The sequence below is a fragment of the Drosophila virilis genome, chromosome 4 (genome assembly GCF_030788295.1).
Source record: "Drosophila virilis strain 15010-1051.87 chromosome 4, Dvir_AGI_RSII-ME, whole genome shotgun sequence".
NCBI classification, from domain to species: Eukaryota; Metazoa; Arthropoda; class Insecta; order Diptera; family Drosophilidae; genus Drosophila; species Drosophila virilis.
Window position 1 is genome coordinate 14,350,237 of NC_091546.1, and position 20,245 is coordinate 14,370,481.

Here is a 20,245-nt window from a genome sequence, read left to right on the forward strand (position 1 = left end):
CGATAGTTCGATAGCCGACGGCTTTGTGGGTGGTCTGCTATTGCAATCAAACGCTCATTTGTTGCTTTCGTCTGTTCGCGGCGCATTTAGGTTTTTATTTTCACTTGAGTTTCTTGCATTTTTCGTGAATTAAATACTTGCTAAAGATTGTTAAAGACAACGCGTCATTCAATCAGCATTGGCTGTGCACACACAAAAACGGCTGCAAAATGCGTTGATTGCGAGATTCTGTTGTAGCCAAACAAGGCGCGACTGTGTCGCCCGCCGTCTGTGCGCCTCAACATTTGGAAATTAATATTCACAAAAGGCTACGCTTAATATATATTATTAGCAAGAAAATATCGCTTGTGGCAATCGCATGAATCTACGCATTCACTACAAAATTAAGATGTAAGTATGCAAAAGGCGTCACAGCCGATTACCAGTATAAATATATATGTGCATAAAATTGAATTCAAATCTTGGCCTGTTTTTGCTTAGGAGCACACTCACTCTCTGTTGCCTCCTGCTGGCCAGCTGGATGTCTGGCAGCTATGCTAGTAATAACAGTAAATTAAGCACGAGCCCAACGCCCGTCAGCTCCGCACAAGTCGATTTGGAGCCCATCAATGGCACCATGAATTATCGGCTGTATGGCAAAAAGGGCAAGGACGATAAGCCCTGGTTTGATGGCCTCGACAGCCGGCATATACAGTGTGTGCGTCGTGGGCATTGCCTGGAGGTCAATAGCACGCACAATACATGCTTTGGCTCCAAGCTACCCTATGCCCTCACAAGTCTCAGCCTAACCGATTATCGCAGAGAAAAAGAGCTCGACGAGGCGCTCAGCAGTTACTATGCCCTGCGACATGTGCCCAAGTGCTGGGCTGTCATACAGGTAAGCCAGATGATACACACCTCGATGAACACTAAATCCCTAATAATAATGCTTGTAATTTCCAGCCATTTCTGTGCGCCGTTTTTAAGCCCAAATGCGAGGAAATTAATGGCCAGGACATGGTCTACCTGCCTTCGTACGAAATGTGCAAGATTACCCTTGAGCCGTGCCGCATTCTATATAATACAACATTTTTCCCGAAATTTATGCGCTGCAACGAGACGCTCTTTCCCATGAAATGCAGCAACGATGCACGCGAAATGAAATTCAATGTAACTGGCCGATGTATGCCGCCCCTTGTGCCCGCAGATAATGCCGCCAGCTACTATCCGGGCATTGAGGGCTGCGGTGTGCAGTGCAAGGATCCATTGTACACGAACGATGAACATCGCCAGATACACAAGCTGATCGGCTATGGCGGCACACTCTGTCTGCTGTCCAATCTGTTTGTGGTCGCCACATTTCTCATCGACTGGCAGAATGCCAACAAATATCCAGCTGTGATAGTTTTTTACATCAATCTATGTTTTCTCATCTCCTGTTTTGGGTGAGCAGCTCGAAGATAATTTTAAATTTCATTAGCTAACTTTCTTTGCTTTGCAGCTGGCTGGTGCAGTTTACGTCCGGCTCGCGCGAGGACATTGTCTGTCGCAAGGATGGCACACTGCGTCACTCGGAGCCGACGGCTGGCGAGAATCTCTCGTGCATTGTGATATTTGTGCTTGTCTATTATTTTCTTACCGCCGGCATGGTGTGGTTCGTGTTTCTTACCTATGCCTGGCACTGGCGTGCCATGGGCCATGTACAGGATCGCATCGACAAGAAGGGATCGTACTTTCATCTGGTTGCTTGGTCCCTGCCGCTGGTTCTCACCATTACCACAATGGCACTCAGTGAAGTCGATGGCAATGGCATTGTGGGCATCTGTTTTGTTGGCTACATCAATCACCCGATGCGCGCCGGTCTACTGCTGGGTCCGCTCTGCGGCGTCATATTGATTGGCGGCTATTTCATCACACGCGGCATGATCATGCTGTTTGGCCTGAAACACTTTGCCAACGATATCAAGTCCACGTCGGCGAGCAACAAAATCCATTTGATTATCATGCGCATGGGCTTCTGTGCTCTGCTTACGCTGATTTTTATACTAGTTGCAATTGCTTGTCATGTCACAGAGTTTCGCCATTCGGCTGAGTGGGCCGAGAGCTTTAGGCACTATATCATGTGAGTATATATATATATTATGCTCTGACTATCTACTAACTATCCCCCATTTGTTCAGCTGTCGCATCAGCTCGGTTTTTGACGAAAACAGCGCCTGCAAGATTGAGAATCGTCCCAGCGTGGGCGTGTTGCAGCTGCACTTGCTCTGCCTGTTCAACTCTGGAATACTGATGTCCACCTGGTGCTGGACGCCATCCTCTGTAGAGACCTGGAAGCGCTACATTAAAAAGTAAGTGCTGTCAAACAGCTGGTCTTGCAATGGAATTAAGTTTTCTGTGTATTCATTTTGCAGAAAGTGCGGCAAGGAGGTTGTCGAAGAGGTCAAAATGCCCAAGCATAAAGTCATTGCACAGACCTGGGCCAAGCGCAAAGACTTTGAGGATAAGGGTAGACTGTCCATAACGCTATACAATACGCACACCGATCCGGTGGGCTTAAATTTTGATGTGAACGACCTGAACTCATCGGAAACGAACGAGATTAGCTCCACCTGGGTGCATTATTTGCCGCAGTGCGTGAAACGTCGCATGGCATTGACCGGCGTTACAGCCGGCAACACAAACTCTTCCAGCCAAGGAGGTCAGGGCGGACGCAAGAATTCCCTCGACTCGGAGATAAGCGTCAGCGTGCGACACGTATCTGTCGAATCGCGACGCAACTCGGTAGACTCGCAGGTGTCCGTTAAGATAGCCGAAATGAAAACCAAGGTGGCCTCGCGTACGCGACAACACGGCAAACACGGCTACTCAGCCAGCAGCAATAAGCGAACACAGCGGCGCAGAGACTTCATTGCGGCCAGCAGCGGACGCACCAAATACAGCAGCGCTGCTGGGCGAGGACGTCGTGAGAGCAGCACCTCCGTCGAGTCGCAGGTGATAGCGCTGAAGAAGACCACGTATCCGAATGCTAGTCACAAAGTGGGCATGTTTGCCCAGAGTACCAAAAAGCACAACAGCACCAGGCGACGCAATGCGGGTCTAGATCCGAGCATTATCAACGATTTCATACAAAAGAATGGACAGTTTATATTGCCGTTTCTGCAGAACCAGGGCATGACCACCTCCTCGGATGAGGAGGAAAATTCGCGTGCCTCTTTCAAAATTCACGATCTCAATGTGGTCGTCAAGCAGGAGATGAGCGATGAGGATGATGGACCCAAAATACAAGAACTGCCGAGCAATGGCAACGGCAACGGCTCCAAGGCAGCAGCTTTGGAGCATTTCCTGAAGCACATGCAGAAGTCCAGCGAATCGAATTGCAATGGCAATCGACACTCGCGCAACTCCCAGCGCAGTCGCAAGTCGCGCAAGGAGCCAACCAAGTCGCATCATGGTCACAAAAACGCTGATCGGGAGCTGGAACTGGATTTGGATGTGGACTCAAATAGCGATTTTAAGCGCCATTATGCGCGCCAACTGGCTGCAGCACTGGACGTGAATGGCGACTCGCTGAGCTGTTCCTCCGTCGAACTGGACATACCCTTGGGCGGGATGCTGCACAGTTCATACAATTCGGGCCTGTCCACGGGCAAGCCCAATTCGCGAAACAGCAAAACCAGCTGCGACGTGGGCATACAAGCGAATCCCTACGATATAGCCACCCATACGCTGCCCACCTATGGCAACGAGGAGCTGCAGCAGGCCATGCGACTGCTCAATGCGGCGAGTCGACAGCGCAACGAACTGACATCCGAGGATGCCACCGAGATGCAATCCCTGCTCGGTCATTCGCGACATCACAAGGAGCCAACGCTCATGAGTGAATCGGACAAACTGAAAATGTTGCTGCTGCCCTCCAAGTAGAACTGAACAACTGGAATGATGCATTTACTTAAGTTTCTAAAACTCCAATCTTCCATTTTGAAGCCCTAAAAACGCATAGATTACGAATACGAACTACGACTACGAATACTCATAGGAATTAAGTTTTGAAAAGTTTACAAAATCATATTTACACTAGAATTTATGTCCCTTTTGTGTGAATATATATATATGTCTCTTTGTATGATGACTTTAACTAGATCGTAGCTCTATAGTTTTATATAGATGTAGACATATCCTATGTATGTTGTTTTAAATGTACACAAAGTCGCCCTTTTGGGCCACAATGCACAACGAAAACGAAACGAATTGTGTTACAAAGTGCCTTAAATGCTTACAATTAAACATTTTGTAACTAATAAATCGATTTTAAATCCAATCTAAAGCATTTATTGTAAAATTCTTCAAAGATATACAGACACAGTTTTCATTCTGTTTACTTTGGACACTCGAGGAGGAATTTCCTAATAAGTATCTAAGCGTCTAGTTTCTTGTGTCTAAAAGTAAAGTAAACAAATACAAATGGATTTTTATTACACTGAGCAACGCACAATCGGGTTCGAATTTGAGTCTTTGAAGGCTAACTTGCCCTTTGCAAGCCAATATATAATACAATTTACTTTAACATTAGGTTTATCTGCAGGTTAATTCATAATTCAAAATAAATAAGCTGCTTTTAAGTACGTTTTAGGTGCAGACTAACTACGTATAAAATATTAAACTAAAGAAAAGTTTATATAAACAATAGATATTTGCATTTTCTAAAGTATCATGATAAGGGTAAGGGCATTTACTGTTCGGTACCCCAAGAGACTATACTATCTATTAATCAATTCAGCCTAGGTTCTTCTTCTCATTGATAATTATGGCTTTGCCTTTTGTGTAAACGGCAGCAGCTGTGCCGAGAATACTTAAAAACTGAAAACAGAACCATATACAGAAAGCCAGATAGAAGGTGTGCCATATGATGTTTATATGATATTTATATTTATAAGACCCCACCCCCCTACAATGCTATAAAAATAGCATACAAGCAAGAAAAGGCCCTATTAAGTGTAATATGTATATGTACAAATTATAAACTGCCGTTTCAGATGAAAAGTCGCAAGTCCTAGCTAATGTTGGAACAAAGAAACCATATATGTAACTTAAAAAAAAAGATAACGAGACGTTCCGACTCAAAGGTCGTTGCGTATTTTTAAACTGACCTCTGGACTTGCGTGAGTTCAAACTTGTGCGGCAGGTAGCAGGTAGACCGGCTCGACGGGCGTTCTCTACTTTTCGGCTAGGAACAGGTATGGAGTTACACGAAGAAGCACACAATAGAACATTTCACAAGAAAAGTAACACTTGGCCGGGCGGGCAGCTATGAATGTCCGGTGCAGGGCAAAGAGGTCAAAATTACTTTCTAGGCCAAGTCTAGAACTGCCGAGGCAACAAATTCTGAACGACAGCAGATTTCCCAATCACATGTAATGACAAGTGTGCAAAAAATGAGGTGAATAAAAAAGAACAGTTAGCAGATCGAACAGCTGTTTGCTGAGAAACAGGGCTGCATTTTGGAAGCTTTGCGTGCTGCCATTGGGCGTGGCGGACCACCCGCACAGCATCCGAGTGCAGCTGCAGCACAGTTAGAATTGGCTAATTGATTTACCGTAGTTTCAAAAGCTGAGAGTTGGCGCCAAGTTTAAAAACAAAAATCAAATAAAAAAACAAAAGAAAACAATTGCCTATTATTTAGTTTACTTTATTTTAATAACTCTAGATTTCAATTTACAGTTAAACGCAGGCTTTAAAGTTGTCGCTGTGCTTTTGCTTGATATGAATTATGCAATTGAAAAAATGCTCGAACGTTAATTGGGCTCATCTAATACAATTAATAAACAAACTGCAATTGCAAGTGCACTCTATTGAAGTACTACAAATTTTTAATCGCTATTCAAGCCAATTTCTATTAGGTGTAGCATTAGTTCAACTTTATAATTACGTTTTATAATCGTGTAAAATATAAGCGAAATTCATTTTTAGTAATTTTGTTGCTGCCATTGTCAGAATTACCATTGAAAAAGACGAGCAGACGAGCAGACGTACACACTATTCACTACGGGATTTAAAGACACACACACACACACAGCCTACTTTGCCTTGCGCTGCGACAGCTTCACTTCCTTGGCCCACACGACATTGTTGAGGAACTCGCCGAGCAGATAGAGAGCGAATGTGAAACCGAGCACGGCCACAAAGAACACAATACGCTGCGGCAGCTGGAGTACCTCCAGTACCGGATACACCCAGACATTTGAATAGTGCTTGATGATGTGTATCCAGACCAGATAGCTGCCCATGAAAATGGCCAGGCCGGTGAGGCCCTTGGTGCGCGTGGGATAGGCACGATATGATGTGAATATCTCCAGGACAATGAACACAACAATATTGGTGTGCAGGACATGGTTGAGCCAGCTGCAATGCAAGTATAGCAAAATAAGTGGGCAATATTAAGACGCGAATTTCTCGCACTCACCCAGGGAAGACGGGATCCAGCACTTTGGGAAAGACCAGCTCACGATCGATGGCATATAACGTCCAAAATGTGATGCCCACATTCAGGGCCACCGGGAACGCCAGCGTGGACATCAGCCAGTCCTTGAACTTGCGTATTGCTGGCGGCCGCCTTGGCACCAGCTCGTTGGTGCCCACAAAGTCATTCGCAAGGGAGACAATGTAATACACTGCCTGTATTATCTGTAAGTACGAGAGAGAGGAGAGCGAGAGAGAGGGAAGCGGTTAAAAAGAACGCGTATGTGCTTTATATCGAAAGGGGGTTGTTTGGGTTGTTGGAGGGCTGATAATTGAAGTGGCATAAATTGCAGGCACTAAATCAGTGAAGCGTGACGTGCCCAAAACCGGTTATCGTTAAGTGCTTAGGCTTTGATTAAGATAATACAATGATAATGGACGCGTTATTTAGGCAAATTGTGCTTTAGTGCTTACCGCATCCAGGAAGGTAAGATATTTAAATTTTCCCCCAAACGGATGGTGTATTAATTTTGAATCGGGTTCGGTCGGAGTTGGAAATTCAACGTATTTATAATCATAATATATGCCGTACGTAAACTGTACTGCTGCCGTCAAATGCAGTAGCGTACGCAGGGCGCCAAAAACACTTTTAAATAGCGAATGTGTTGAAGCGGCTGAGGCCATTTTTGTTTTTTATTTTTTTGTTTTATTACAAATTAATTGATTTTTTCACGGCAACGAACAACAGCCGGCCAGCAAAAAACTTGCACTGAAGACAGTTGCCTCTATGTGTGACCGTGGCGCGTAAGTTGTTTGTTATCGATACTCAGCAAGGATTATGTATCGATTATTTGCCTAAGTTTTGTGTATTTGGCCACACTGAATGTGGCATGACAGCACGACTTGAAACGAATTTACAATTTAAATGTAAAAGATTGACTATAAATTGTAAATTAAATTTAGAATTTACTAGTTTTTAACTTATCTATTATCTTATTGAATATACATTCAATATAGTTTACAAATGTTAAGCAGAAAGTATGTAGTTGAAGTTTAATGCAGCAACGCATTTAAAATCTTGTAACTGTTTGACCTTCTAGGGAAGGTATCCGGCTTCTCGTTAATAATATTCTACAACACATTAACATTAACGGCCACTAACAGAAATGGAACGTTAACATTTTTTTCAAATTATCAGACTGCACATTAACAGCAGCCGTGACTGTGCAATTAACATGTTATCGATAAGAGATAGGGCTGCACTAGTATTTGTTTCGCTTACCGCACAGATAAATGTCAAGAATTTGAATTTGCCAGCAAATGGATGGAATACTGATCTTGGCATATCCAGATTGTGAAAGAAGTAGACGCCATAGTTGAACTGAATGACAGCCGTAATGTGTAAAACCAATTGCACCACACGATTAAAGCCAGGCGACGTGGAGCCCTTGTTCTTGGACTTGGATCTTGCCATGTTAAACACACAAAAGTCTACAACATACTGATTAGCCGGCTGGCGAGCGACAATCTAAGTATGTATATATTTTATATACATGCATCAAGTACATATATATATGTATGCTGATAACGTCGCTTATCAGCGGCACAAAAGTAAATTCGTATTGAGATTGATACACAGAAATGCAAACAAGAAACTGCAGCGGAATCTGAGTGGAAATCAAAATACTTTCACCTAACTCTACAGCCGTTCAAGCACTCGAGCGATGTAATCCAATTGGAGGCATGTTATGTTAACGCTGCTTAGCGGAGGGAGGGGGGGGGGGTAGGTGTATGTATTGGCTATGTATAGAAATTGCCTGGCTGAACAAAGGCTTTTGATTTGAATCTGTTGACGGTGCGCAACTAATGCGAACTATCGATTTAATTTCGAGCGCTTTGGAAAGCCGCCTGAGAAGGTCAAGGGCCAAGCCCAGAAATGTGACGCACTACAGCAAATATAATCGCTAACCATTATTAAACTAAACCATAATCGATTCGTTTATTTTTGTCGCTATGCGTTTTAAAAATATTAATTAACTGTTAGGCGACTGTCCCATAAGGTCAAGATAAAGAGCGAGCTTATAGGTCCAAGGCTAGAAGATAAATGCCAAAATAGTAATAAAATAAAAATCCTTCTAGTTTCCACCTAGTTTCCACCTTGTTTCCTCCCAGTCTCCACCCAGTCTCCAACTAGTTTCAGCCTAGTTTCCACCCAGTCTCCACCTAGTTTTCACCTTAAACTTAAAGCCCAAGTTTGTGGTTGATAAATTATATAATAATAATAACTGGCATATAAGTTTTATATACTATTTCTGGATTAATATATCTATAATATAATGATATTCTATGCGTATAGAATAAAAAGTTGCACATAAATTGTAGTTTTATAGATTTCACCTCGGATATGGCTTTTATTTTACGATAAGATAACGTGAGAAACAGAAACTGGGTTCAAATTCCAGGCTGATAGTTGATAGATAACTTATAAATATTTTCGAAATATAAACTGGGTTTTGTTTTTTTGTTTTCCCCCACTTTTTGCGGGCAGATAATGGTAAATGGGAATAAATAGTATAATTGCCTGGGATATATATAGAAAGAGGATCTTCCCATTCCAGGCTAGCTAAAGCTATAAAATCTGTCATACGAATTTGTGTTTCATTCCTTGGTTTCGGCCTCGGCTTCACTTTCCGACCCGGAGGACTCCAAATTGATTTCGGTCAGCTCCTGCTCCTCCACGCTGCAGCTGTCCAGTACGCCTGTCTCCACCTTGGAGGGCACGCCAGTTGCTTCGGGCACAGCTTGAGGCCGGGCTGCCTGCCCCGGCTCCTGCTCCAGCTGCTGTTCCGGCTCCGGCTCCTGCTCGAACATGGGATTATTGAAGGCGCGTTCGCGCACCTCGCCGCTTTCCGCATCGTAGCCAATGACAGCCAGATGTTCCACACCCGCTCCCGCCCCGCCTGCAGCATTATCGAAGCGATTGAAGAGCAGATTGCGACGCAGACGCAACTGGAGATGGAGACGTAGGCGACGCGGATCGTGTATCCACTGGGGAATGCGCCGCAGATAGGGATGCTCCGGCAGAAAGTGGGCGAGCATGATCACGGAGACAACGCCCACGAGCAGCACACAGAAGAGTATGAGCATAACAGAGGCGAGGCTCACGTCTGGATTGTACGGACGACCCGCATAGAGAAGCTTCAACCCGGACTGCCGGGCCAGCCACTGGCTCTGGTTGCGTCCGGCGGCGAGACGACGCATAAAGTCCACGCTGCGCTCGCTGTAACCCCGGCGATCCACGATTATGGCCTGCAGATGGTTGCCCAATGTCGCGGAGCCCACGTAGTCCACGTGCAGCTGCAGCTCGTCCGCCAAATGCTCCCGCTCGATGGCAGCCCGAATGAACGTGGTCAGCCGCTTGCGATCCTCCGCCGTGCAGTGCTCGCTGGGCATGTGCATCATGGCGCCGCAGACCAAGCAGCAGGCGCCAAAGGGACGCAGCGGCGAGACGCAGCGGGGCCGTGCACATTCCGGCTCCACATTCCGGCAGACGGGCTCGACCAGACGCTCGTAATCCTTGTGACAGCCGCAGAGCTCGCCCCGATAGTATTCCACGGTCACGGCCTGGGCATTGTGGAACAGCAGCTGGCCCAGATCCCGGCCGAGCAGCTCCTGCAAATAGCTCCGGGAGATGGAGGAGCCGGCCAGTATAAGCTGGCCCAGACGCAGATATTGCACGTGCTCCAAGTCAAAGGAGAGCGCGCCGCCATTGCCGCTAATCACCACATGCTCATCGTCGCAGGGCACACGCTCCACCTCCGGCACAATAGAGCCGGAGGCGGAGGCGGAGGCGTAGGCGGAGCCGGGCTGCACGCTCCAGCTGCTTGGATCGAACCATTTGCTCGTCTTTGGTGCTTTCAAATAGGCGCGTCCAGCTCCAGTTCCAGCTCCAGCTGCCAGCTCTATGCTGGCGTCCTCGGCCAGCAGGAGGGCGCCCAGGCGCGGCAGCACAAAGCCCGCCGTGTACACCTTTGCCGGCAATGGCATTACGGCCGGATAGTTATCCGGAAATACAATCAAATCGCGTGCACGCGGCACATAGCCGCTCAGCCACGTGGCAGGTTCAGTGAATGCGGCGCCAGAGCTATGCCACTTGATGGTCGTTGTCGTCTCCGCCTCCAAGGCGAGCAGGGCGACCAGCACAACAATAATTGCCTCCGGCTGCAACATGCTGGGAATGTACCAAATGGAAAACTGAAACCCGATGCGACAATTGCCCTGCGATATGCCCAAGCGATGTTCCCCGTATTTTGGGGGCGTTCCCTAGCCTCACACCCGGACACATAATTATCTGCCTTGCACATTAAATCTGGCATTCAGCACAGACACACAGTTTCGTACAAATATTTCAACAAGTTCGGTAAATTAACTAGAATTTCGGGTATAATGGGTTTTTTAATTGTTTGGGCTCTACTGTAATTTTATGGTAAACATATTAAAAGAAATATTTCATTTTTGTAAGTCTAAAAATCGTGCGAGGAAAGCCATAAATTATGTATATAATTGAATTATATCTTAGAAGCTTTAGGCATTTTATATATAAAGGAATTCTTAGAAATTTAATAAAAATATACAATGCTTTAGGGAATAGGGAAATTTATAATTTATGTTTGTTTGGCTAAGGGGGGAAAAAAATGCCAACTTCTTTGATCTTGGAAGAAAAGGGAAATTTCAACTAAACACTAACCTGACATTAAATGTAAAGTTGGGAAAATGTGAAGGCAGCAGCTTTAAGCCTTATAAAGCGGATAACCACAGCTAGTTTTTAGTCTCCATAAAACGAGACAATATAAGAGAATTGGGGTTTTATTTTGCATTAGGGCAAAAAAACGGAGCCCATTGGAAAGGGAATTCGGTTAGTTCGGACACAGTTCGGCGCGTCAAGTTTATTTGTTGGATTCGCCGCGCTTCCAATAAATTTTCGAGTAATAAATTGCACAAAATCAGCGAAGGAGATGAACGTGTCTGCCCCCCCCCCCCCCCCCCTCCCGCTATATTCCGAACCGATATATATATATGTGTGTATATGTAAATAACTCAATCTCAGGGCTTTAGAATGCAATTGTTTGGCGAAAAAGTATGAAACAAATTTGGATTTATTTTCATTTCGATTCGGGCGTTATAAACAATTGAGGATTTGACGGAAGCCTCTGGCATGCCGAGCAAAAAAAACAACAACAACAACCGGATGGTAATGGTGCGTGTGCATGACCCGGCCCGGTCACGGCATGAGTTCCACATGAAAGCCATTTGCTGAAAAGTGAAAACAAATAACGGAACCCAAAAGCGAAAAAAAAAGCCCAACTCGAGTCTGGATATACATACATATATTTGTTTGGCACTATCTCTTATATTTCCCAAAGATCAAAGAATTTATTGGGTATATAAATCAAGGGCGCGCAAGGTCGTCGAAGATTGGACGTAAACGCAGGCTGGCAAATAATGTTTAGAGATAAGAAGAGTTAAAAAAAAAAAAAAAAAACCTTGCTGTGATTTTTTTATTTTTTATTTGAAAGCATACTCGAGTTCAAGTGCTGAGCAAGAAGAAGCAAAAGAAGCACATGTTTATCTTATGCACAAATTAAAAGTAAAAACATCGCAACATTTGCACTTTTGCACGGCAAGTAAATGCCCCAACTAAATTGCAAGATAACTGAGGATATTTTGATAATGGTTTGTTCCTTGGATCAATTCGCTGTCCCCATAAAACATCCCCAAACAAAACCGAAATTTTCCAAAAGTTAACAACTTTTTTGTGTAGGGATACTTTGCACATGGTTTGTTCCTTAGATCAGTATTTTGTGCCTTTACGGAACAAAAGACTTTCATAAATTATCAATAATTAAAACGATTTGATTGGCAAGGGATATTTTTGACATCGTTTGTCAAATTTCAAACTTTAGAAAACTTTAACGATTTTGATAACAAAGGATATGTTGGTCTTGGTTTGTGCTTTCGATTGATTTCCTAGTAAATATCCCCAAATATCCCTTTCATAAAACTGAACTGATACCGATTATTGAGAACATTTTGATCGTGGTTTGTTCTCTAGGCGAAAAAAAAAACAATTTGATTTGTAATTAAAGGCAAAATATATATGACTTTTAAATTAGATCAATTTTTCGGCCAGTTAATCAATCATTAATCGGCCCTCAGTCAGTCATGACTATATTTTTATTTATTTATTATCAAATCCAAGTCAATTACTAATTCCTTAACGTAGGTTCATGTATCTGAAAGATTTATTCCTTTTGATTAATTTGGACATTTTGCTTGCCAAGTACCTGCAAAAACCCAGCAGATGATCGATTACCCAGTATATTGTACGACATGTAAATGAGTTGGACGGCCATGGCCGTTGCCCCCGCACCCGCACCCGCACACGCCCCCGCGCCCACGCACTGGCCATGCTCCAAATGGGATATTTACATTCACGCCAATAAGATAATCTGGCATCCGTCAGCGGCAATAAAATCGGGCACGAAGCTGTTGGACGCCTTTTGTTTTGGCCCAATTTGATTTGTGGCCAGCTTTACAATTCAATAAAAGCGAAAAGAGTTTTTCGCTGTGTATGTATATTTTCTTTACGAATAATATCGTAAAGAATTTCACACAGACCAAATAAATACTGCAAATTATACGTGGCATTTTTGCGGCTGCCGCTGCAAGTGTGCGTGTGTGTGTGTGTGTGTGTGTGTGTGTAACACTTTGCAGCGACAACAAATGAAATGGTTAATGGAATGAATGGAATTCAAAAATGTATCTGCAAGATGAGCGAGTGGCATTTACGGATGCAGCACAAGGCACAGTTTGTTGACCCCTCGATAAAAAATTAAATCGACGCAGCCAACAAATAAACAAACATATGGCAGACATAAATGGGAGACAATAATAAAAAGCTCACTGTGCATCTACCCTGTAGGCAATAAAACAAAATAAGGGGAAATAAGGAGAGGCATGTGCTAAATGCGCAGATAAATTCTATGGCAGTTATCGATAGCTCCTGACACATTCAAGTAATCGATAAATAACGATTTTAAGCAGAGCTTTGCTTTCAACATATCTAAGCAGAAATTAGGGCTACGGACTTGTAGGATCTTAATTTGTCTGAAGCGGCAGTTTAAGACAGGGTATTCGCTAGTCGATCAGTCCGCCACTTTAAATTCTTTTTTATTCTCCACGGGATCTGGAACACACTTGAAACGATTGCGAGCGCCGCATTTCCGTCACATTCATAATGACCATGATATATGATATTTTTGTTTTTGGTCAAGAGAAAAATGGAAAATGATGGAAATTCTTGTCAACTTACCAGCGACCAATAGCTGAGAAATCGCAGCTTCTGGCCAAAGGTCTCGGGCACCAGGCGCCGACTGAAGCTCGTCTTGAGCTTATAGCTGCGCTGCACCTCAAAGCTGCCGTAGTACAGGCCATACGCGAACTGGCCCAGCGCGCACAGGTGTATGATTGTCACAAAGACCCGAGACTTATATAGCTCCACTTTGGTCATCTTGTATAAAGATATGTATATCTCTCTCTCTCTCTCTCTCTCTCTCTCTGAGATCTACGAACTTGGGTAAGCTGCAAGAACTTTGATTTGTTAGCCAGCGAGAGAATTTTAAAGCTAGCAAAGGTGTCGCAAGACTTGAAGACCTGGCAAAGGTCGCAAAGAATACGCAATGGAAATCAATATTTACGCCACACGGACATAAATATTCAAATGATGCCGAATGAACATTAAAAGGAAACCTGGCCAAGGCAAAATTCAAAATTTTTAAAAATTCACAAATTGAAGTTTGCCCGCGTTCGATGTTTATAATTTTCAATATGCTAATGGATTTTATGGCCAATTGTTGATTGTTGCAAATGTCTAGAATTTTAAACAAATCTTTAAACACACGACGTTGGCCAGCACGCACGTTAAATGTTTGCCTTTTTATATAGTTCACTTGTGTGTATGTTGTTTTTTTTATTTCTTTTTATTTCTTTTGCCCCGTATGTGGCTCTTGTGGCGCGCACAACTGAGCGCTGGGAAAACTGGAGTCGCACTGGCACGATTGGTGTGTAAAAATGTTGCTCATACGCCGCGTTGGCTGTTTGTCGCTTTTACTTTCCGTTCACACACACACACATTTGTCTGTTTGTACTTGTGCTGTTGCTTCGCATTGCGTGCATCATGATGCGCATGTCCAGAATTTCCAGCTGCGTTGGGTCACGGGCCAGGCGTTGCTCTGGCAGCGGGTCAACACGTTTGTTTGGCCAAACACAACAGTTGAGTGGTAGCTAAAATCAGGCACATCAACTGTGCAACTGCGTCAAGTAATCTGGACAAACAAACACAGCGACAGGCAAAAATGAAAACTAAAATTAGCCCAGAGATAGCAGCTTGTTCAAACAAGCGCATTTAAATCGATTGAATGGCGCGCTTGTTGTGTTATCGCTTACGCACATTGTTATCGATAAGCTGTTGTGCTCAGCAGCCCTGGCGCTTTGTTATGTCTATCGGCCATTTTGAGTAAAGTTGGCAATTATTTTAATAATTGTTAGCGAAAATGCTTTGCTGTTGCACAAATTGAGCGCTAAGTGCTTAAATAGCTTAAAAAGCGATAAGTTAAATAACAAACAAACAAAAGAGCGCACAAATGTAGCGGCTTTTGTTTTGCTATCAACTTGCTCGTTTGTTGTGGAACTTCAGTCAAGCTATGTCGTAACAATTACTTAGCCAACTTCGCATTCAACCATATTTTGAACAAAATTCAACAATTCGCAATTGGGCAGTTAAATCGGTAGCATGTCGTTGGCAGCAAAGGTCACGTTGAGCTTGGCGGTTTGCGTCTCGAGCGCCATTATAGGTTATGTCCACTATAAACAGTCGGACGACCGGTAAGTATTCCTTTCGGCGCATTCTACTATGAAATCAAACATTACCCGAGACGCCTTTGCAGCTACAAGCTGCATCAGGGCGTGCTGCGCGATGTGGAGCAGCAGCAGCGACGCAAACACGAGAACAGATACAATCTGCAGCAACAAATCGACATGACCAAACAGTTGAAATCGGCGCGGGACAAGGAGACGGAAGCGAATGAGGACGAGCCAGACGACGAGTCAAACGAATCCCAAAAGGCAACAGCAGCCGCAGCAGCAGCAGCAGCTGCTATGGATGCAGTTCTGCCGGCAGCTGTGCTTCAGACACCGTTATAGGCGCGCCTAAATCTTAATTAATTAATTAACCAAATATACATTAATGTCCGTAATTATGGCAAGACGTTGTCTGTTTCGCTATATCTTTATAATTATTACTCAATTTTATTATTACGAATGTGTGTATAAGTAATTACAATTCTAATGGGCGCTCGATCAAATAATTCACATCGTGTCACGGCTGGTTTGTACATTATGTGTGGTGGACACCCCATGCGCTAAATCATAAAAAAACAAATGTCGACTGTGAAGAGTTGAGAAATACACGACGATACTGCGGCGTTTCGTTTTCTCACATTGCCACCAATAACGTAGTTGATAGTCCGAAGTCCAAACAAATTTTGGACCATTAATATCGACCGCCGCCGCCTCCTCCTCCTCCTCCCCCGCCACCACCACCACCTTTGCGTCTATCACGATCATTGCCATCGCGATCGTTGCGATCTCCTCGATCGGTGCCGCCACCAATGCCTCGCTCGCCACCACGATCAGTGCCACCGACAATGCCACGCTCGCCGCCACGGTCTGTGCCGCCGCCGATGCCGCGCTCCTCGCGTCGACGGCGCGGCGAACGACTGCGCGAGCGACGCCGCGGTCCACCGGAACGGGAACGTGAACGCGAACGATTGCGACGCCGACGCGAGTATAGGTACCTCCGCAACTCTCTTGATATGGGCTTCAGGTGCATAAAATTGCAAAAGCCGGATCTTGTGCATTCGCCCATTTCGTACTGTCTGCAGCAGGCCTCACGGAAATCGGTGACCGGCGACAGTTCCGAATAGACGGGTCGTCCACCAAACCAGCGATTGTTCAAATCATTTGCCGCCTTCTCGGCGTCGGCCTCATTGCGGAATTTGATGTACACATTGCCGACTAGATGGTCGCCCAAATTGTCGCACACGTTCATCTCCTCAATTTCTCCGTACTTGTCCTCGCACTCAACGAACACATCCTCAAAGAAATTGTCATAATGCTCCTGCATCTCCTCGTCCGAAACGTTCGCAACCAAATGTGAGCCATCCGCCGATTTAGCCGAGTTCTGCGGATTCACGTACAGATTCTGCAGCAGCACCGTTTGCGAAAATGTCGGCTTGTTGTGTATGCGTGAACAGCGGTCGCCATGCCGGCACGCTCCGATTTTAAAGTAAAACGAGCAGTTGACTCTACAAAAAGCAATTGGTTTTTGGTTTTGGTTTTTTTTGTTTTTTTTTTTTTTGTTTTTCAATAACAATGTTTGCATGCCGCAAAAGTACAGAAGGAACATGCGGCCTTTTTTGTTGGGGGGGTTTTTACTTACTTGTCCTTTTCTGTGCCGAAAATAGATGCCAAATATTCGGCCATTACGCTGCTGCTGTAATGGGCTGCTGTTTACAACGATTATCTTCGCTTCGTGCCGTTTGCAGCGAAATTGTTCAACGTTGCTTCTCTATATTTGGACAAATATTTGATATTAATTTTCCCAGCCGCACGCAAAAAGCAGCGTCTGTCGTATTTTGCGACAACGTTGCCAGCTTGAAAAAATTTAAGTAAGCTGTTCAGCGCTGCCAACTTGCTTGCCCGATACATAGTAAATTTAACAAAAATCAACACGCAATCTAATTAAAAATATTTGATCAGTTTTTTTGTGTTATGCAACAATTTCAAGCATTTCCAACATACTTTCATTAATTTCTATTATAATTTTGTACTACCAACAGTCTGGCAACCCGATTTTAATTGCAGACCGTGTTGGCAACGCCACGTTTCTGACATTTCTGTGCGAGAGCAAGTGCGAGAGCACGAGAACTGAGCGAGGCACGACTCATGCATTTCTAGAAAAGTCCGACAGCGGCATTTTTGCAATTTCAGCTCACAACTTTGCGTGGTAACGACGTGTTTATAGCAACATCTAAGACTTTAATCAGTAAAGCCGAGGTTCAAAATCGCTTAAAATGGACAAGGTTGGTAGCACACTAGTTGGCAAATATCAAAATGGTCGGAACAAAGCAATCTCATCTGAGTACATTTTCACTATCGTCATTGCAGGTGAACGAACTAAAGGAAAAGGGCAACACGGCGCTCAATGCCGAGAAATTCGATGAAGCGATTGCTGCATATACAGAAGCCATTGCGCTGGACGCCAAAAATCATGTGCTATTCAGTAATCGGTCGGCGGCCTTTGCCAAGGCCGGCAAGTTTAGGGAGGCCCTCGAAGATGCTGAGAAAACCATCTCTCTGAATCCCACCTGGCCGAAGGGCTATTCGCGCAAGGGTGTTGCGGCCGCTGGGCTGCGTGACTATATGAAGGCTCTCGAAGCCTATAATGAGGGTAAGTTGTTTTAAATAATTACTACTTCTACTACCCCTCCCGCAACAACATAACCTCACTAATAATGTGCGTGTGTGTGTGTGTGTGTGTGTGTGTGTGTGTGTGTCCGGTCTCCAGGCTTGAAGCACGATCCGCAAAATGCGATCCTATTGCAGGGCTGTCAGGAGATAACTGCATCGGTGCTGAACATGATGCAATCGCAGGGCGACATACCCATGGACGTTGATCCGCAGTCGAGCAGCCCTAGTTTTGAGAGAAAAGCGCCGCCGTCCAAGAGCTCGGAGCCCCCAAAACCGGCTGAGCCGCGGGTGGAGGATATGAGCGAGGAGGAGCGCAAAAAGTACTTTGCCAAGAAGGAAAAGGAACTGGGCAACGCGGCCTATAAGAAGAAAGATTTTGAAACTGCCCTTAAGCATTATAATGCTGCCATCGAGCACGATCCGACTGATATCACGTTTCATAATAATATTGCGGCCGTTTACTTTGAGCGCAAGGAGTACGATGAGTGCATTAAACAGTGCGAGAAGGGCATCGAGGTGGGCCGTGAGAATCGTGCTGATTTTAAGCTAATTGCTAAATCCTTGGCTCGCATTGGAAACACCTATCGCAAGCTGGAGAACTATAAGCAGGCGAAATTCTACTATGAGAAGGCCATGTCTGAGCATCGCACACCGGAGATAAAGACCTCGCTGAGCGAGGTTGAGGCAAAAATTAAGGAGGAGGAGCGACGCGCCTACATTGATCCAGTTAAGGCCGAGGAGGAAAAGGAAAAAGGCAATGAGTACTTCAAAAAGGGCGACTACAGCAATGCCGTTAAACACTATACGGAGGCCATTAAACGTAATCCCGATGATCCCAAATTGTACAGCAATCGGGCTGCCTGTTACACAAAGTTGGCCGCTTTTGATTTGGGTCTGAAGGATTGTGATACTTGCATTAAGCTGGACGAGAAATTCATCAAAGGTTATATACGAAAGGGAAAGATTCTCCAGGCAAGTACATTCAGGGCGAGTTTTTACGACAGCTGATGGTAATCTTTGTCAATTATTATAGGGCATGCAACAAACCTCAAAGGCTTCCTCGGCATACCAGAAGGCGCTTGAATTGGATCCCAATAATGCCGAAGCTATTGACGGATATCGTCAATGTTCAATGAACTTTCAACGTAATCCACAAGAAGTGCTCAAGAACGCCATGTCCGATCCGGAAATACAGCAAATTCTCAAGGATCCGGCCATGCGCATGATACTCGAACAGATGCAAAACGATCCAAATGCGGTCAAGGAGTAAGTTATATAAGCACCGAACATTCAAATGATTTATATTAACTTCTAATCTTCTATACTCTATTTTCAAGACATTTACAAAATCCAGCCATTGCCGACAAGATAATGAAGCTGCTGGAATCGGGCATTATACAGATACATTAGAATTAGCGAAACCCTAGAAAACAAGAAATTGGAAAACAACAACAACCAAACAAATCGCTAACATTCAGGAGACACACATAATACAACCAATATGCATATACAATGAACGCACTTCTATGTCGCGGTGCGCTGCCACAAAACTAAATACCATGTTGAACCTTAATATTTCTAAATGAGAAACTATCTTGGATAATACCGCAACGCTGACATGACTATAAATTCAGTAAAGAAAATATGAATGATTGAAAACCAACTAAATACAAATACTATTTGTTTTGCAATGTTTGCTTAGTTTATTTACGCAGACGCCGCTGGGATGCCCTGGTTTTTAATTTCATACTACAAAATATGCTGTAGCTTAGCTCTAAAAGTATAAGTTTTTTTGAATGTAAAATAAATACAAGTCAAAGAATGGTAATTGTATATTATAATATTTGCTTATTCAATTCATTAATTTGTCAAAAGCTTTCGTAAAACACTCGAGATTCAATCATACTATTTATTTCAAGAAGCTTTTACACAACATTATAACTTATATTAGAGTACATAAAGACAAACGGTACGTTCCAAAGTAAATAACAATTTTTTCAAACTAAAAACAAACATATTTTTTATTTAGGGCAAATATGTTGATTACAGGCGTTACACAATACGGGAATGCCCGAACTAGTTATTGTACTAGCCACTTAGTTGTTCAATTTGGGTAAGAATGTGTTGCAAATTGTTTTATACGGATCGATTAAGAACGGTCTGGCTTGGAGAACTATATATAGAGCTTCTGCAAGCTAATTTAGATCTTTACATTTTT

General features: G+C 44.0%; 6 protein-coding genes across 8 annotated transcripts; 3 read left to right on the plus strand and 3 right to left on the minus strand.

Annotated features, from left to right (window-relative positions):
• Positions 1 to 57: 57 nt before the first annotated feature.
• On the minus strand, positions 58 to 14,524 carry LOC6628639 (androgen-induced gene 1 protein). 3 transcript variants are annotated; one of them, XM_070209374.1, is made up of 3 exons: positions 13,811 to 14,524; positions 6,443 to 6,663; positions 58 to 6,381 (listed from the first exon to the last, which is right to left on the minus strand). In XM_070209374.1, exons 1-3 carry the CDS (start codon positions 14,006 to 14,008, stop codon positions 6,057 to 6,059), a joined length of 744 nt encoding a protein of 247 aa, XP_070065475.1. In that variant the 5' UTR covers positions 14,009 to 14,524; the 3' UTR covers positions 58 to 6,056. The 3 variants fall into 3 exon arrangements, with proteins under 3 accessions (XP_070065475.1, XP_015028279.1, XP_002051883.1); XM_015172793.3 differs by lacking the exon at positions 13,811 to 14,524 and adding an exon at positions 7,721 to 7,930; XM_002051847.4 differs by lacking the exon at positions 13,811 to 14,524 and adding an exon at positions 6,913 to 7,204.
• Positions 249 to 4,300, plus strand: smo (smoothened, frizzled class receptor). Its single transcript, XM_002051848.4, has 6 exons — positions 249 to 390; positions 481 to 877; positions 943 to 1,424; positions 1,481 to 2,101; positions 2,160 to 2,330; positions 2,394 to 4,300. Exons 1-6 carry the CDS (start codon positions 359 to 361, stop codon positions 3,901 to 3,903), a joined length of 3,213 nt encoding a protein of 1,070 aa, XP_002051884.3. The 5' UTR covers positions 249 to 358; the 3' UTR covers positions 3,904 to 4,300.
• Positions 8,410 to 10,844, minus strand: Amnionless (amnion associated transmembrane protein). The gene has a single exon (XM_070209373.1). The coding sequence runs from the start codon at positions 10,666 to 10,668 to the stop codon at positions 9,097 to 9,099; it is 1,572 nt and encodes a 523-aa protein (XP_070065474.1). The 5' UTR covers positions 10,669 to 10,844; the 3' UTR covers positions 8,410 to 9,096.
• A 494-nt stretch (positions 14,525 to 15,018) lies between the features above and the next one.
• Positions 15,019 to 15,813, plus strand: LOC6628637 (protein PET117 homolog, mitochondrial). The gene is made up of 2 exons (XM_002051845.4): positions 15,019 to 15,381; positions 15,444 to 15,813. Exons 1-2 carry the CDS (start codon positions 15,290 to 15,292, stop codon positions 15,697 to 15,699), a joined length of 348 nt encoding a protein of 115 aa, XP_002051881.1. The 5' UTR covers positions 15,019 to 15,289; the 3' UTR covers positions 15,700 to 15,813.
• On the minus strand, positions 15,773 to 17,213 carry U2af38 (U2 small nuclear riboprotein auxiliary factor 38). Its single transcript, XM_032438045.2, has 2 exons — positions 16,997 to 17,213; positions 15,773 to 16,862 (listed from the first exon to the last, which is right to left on the minus strand). Exons 1-2 carry the CDS (start codon positions 17,038 to 17,040, stop codon positions 16,049 to 16,051), a joined length of 858 nt encoding a protein of 285 aa, XP_032293936.1. The 5' UTR covers positions 17,041 to 17,213; the 3' UTR covers positions 15,773 to 16,048.
• Positions 17,214 to 17,449: 236 nt separating this feature from the next.
• Stip1 (Stress-induced phosphoprotein 1) lies at positions 17,450 to 19,860 on the plus strand. The gene is made up of 5 exons (XM_002051843.4): positions 17,450 to 17,639; positions 17,725 to 18,007; positions 18,125 to 18,999; positions 19,061 to 19,293; positions 19,365 to 19,860. Exons 1-5 carry the CDS (start codon positions 17,631 to 17,633, stop codon positions 19,435 to 19,437), a joined length of 1,473 nt encoding a protein of 490 aa, XP_002051879.1. The 5' UTR covers positions 17,450 to 17,630; the 3' UTR covers positions 19,438 to 19,860.
• The last annotated feature ends 385 nt before the right edge of the window (positions 19,861 to 20,245 follow it).

Coding starts and splice junctions, on each gene's coding strand:
- LOC6628637 (XM_002051845.4), top strand. CDS start 15,290: ATGTCGTTGGCAGCAAAGGTCACGTTGAGCTTGGCGGTTTGCGTCTCG. Junction 15,382..15,443: donor TATAAACAGTCGGACGACCG/GTAAGTATTCCT, acceptor ACGCCTTTGCAG/CTACAAGCTGCATCAGGGCG.
- LOC6628639 (XM_002051847.4), bottom strand. CDS start 7,122: ATGGCCTCAGCCGCTTCAACACATTCGCTATTTAAAAGTGTTTTTGGC. Junction 6,664..6,912: donor ATCTTACCTTCCTGGATGCG/GTAAGCACTAAA, acceptor TCGTACTTACAG/ATAATACAGGCAGTGTATTA. Junction 6,382..6,442: donor CTGGATCCCGTCTTCCCTGG/GTGAGTGCGAGA, acceptor CTTGCATTGCAG/CTGGCTCAACCATGTCCTGC.
- smo (XM_002051848.4), top strand. CDS start 359: ATGAATCTACGCATTCACTACAAAATTAAGAT. Junction 391..480: donor ATTCACTACAAAATTAAGAT/GTAAGTATGCAA, acceptor GTTTTTGCTTAG/GAGCACACTCACTCTCTGTT. Junction 878..942: donor AGTGCTGGGCTGTCATACAG/GTAAGCCAGATG, acceptor TGTAATTTCCAG/CCATTTCTGTGCGCCGTTTT.
- Stip1 (XM_002051843.4), top strand. Junction 19,000..19,060: donor GAAAGGGAAAGATTCTCCAG/GCAAGTACATTC, acceptor CAATTATTATAG/GGCATGCAACAAACCTCAAA. Junction 19,294..19,364: donor GATCCAAATGCGGTCAAGGA/GTAAGTTATATA, acceptor TCTATTTTCAAG/ACATTTACAAAATCCAGCCA.
- U2af38 (XM_032438045.2), bottom strand. CDS start 17,040: ATGGCCGAATATTTGGCATCTATTTTCGGCACAGAAAAGGACAA. Junction 16,863..16,996: donor TTCGGCACAGAAAAGGACAA/GTAAGTAAAAAC, acceptor TGCTTTTTGTAG/AGTCAACTGCTCGTTTTACT.
- Amnionless (XM_070209373.1), bottom strand. CDS start 10,668: ATGTTGCAGCCGGAGGCAATTATTGTTGTGCTGGTCGCCCTGCTCGCC.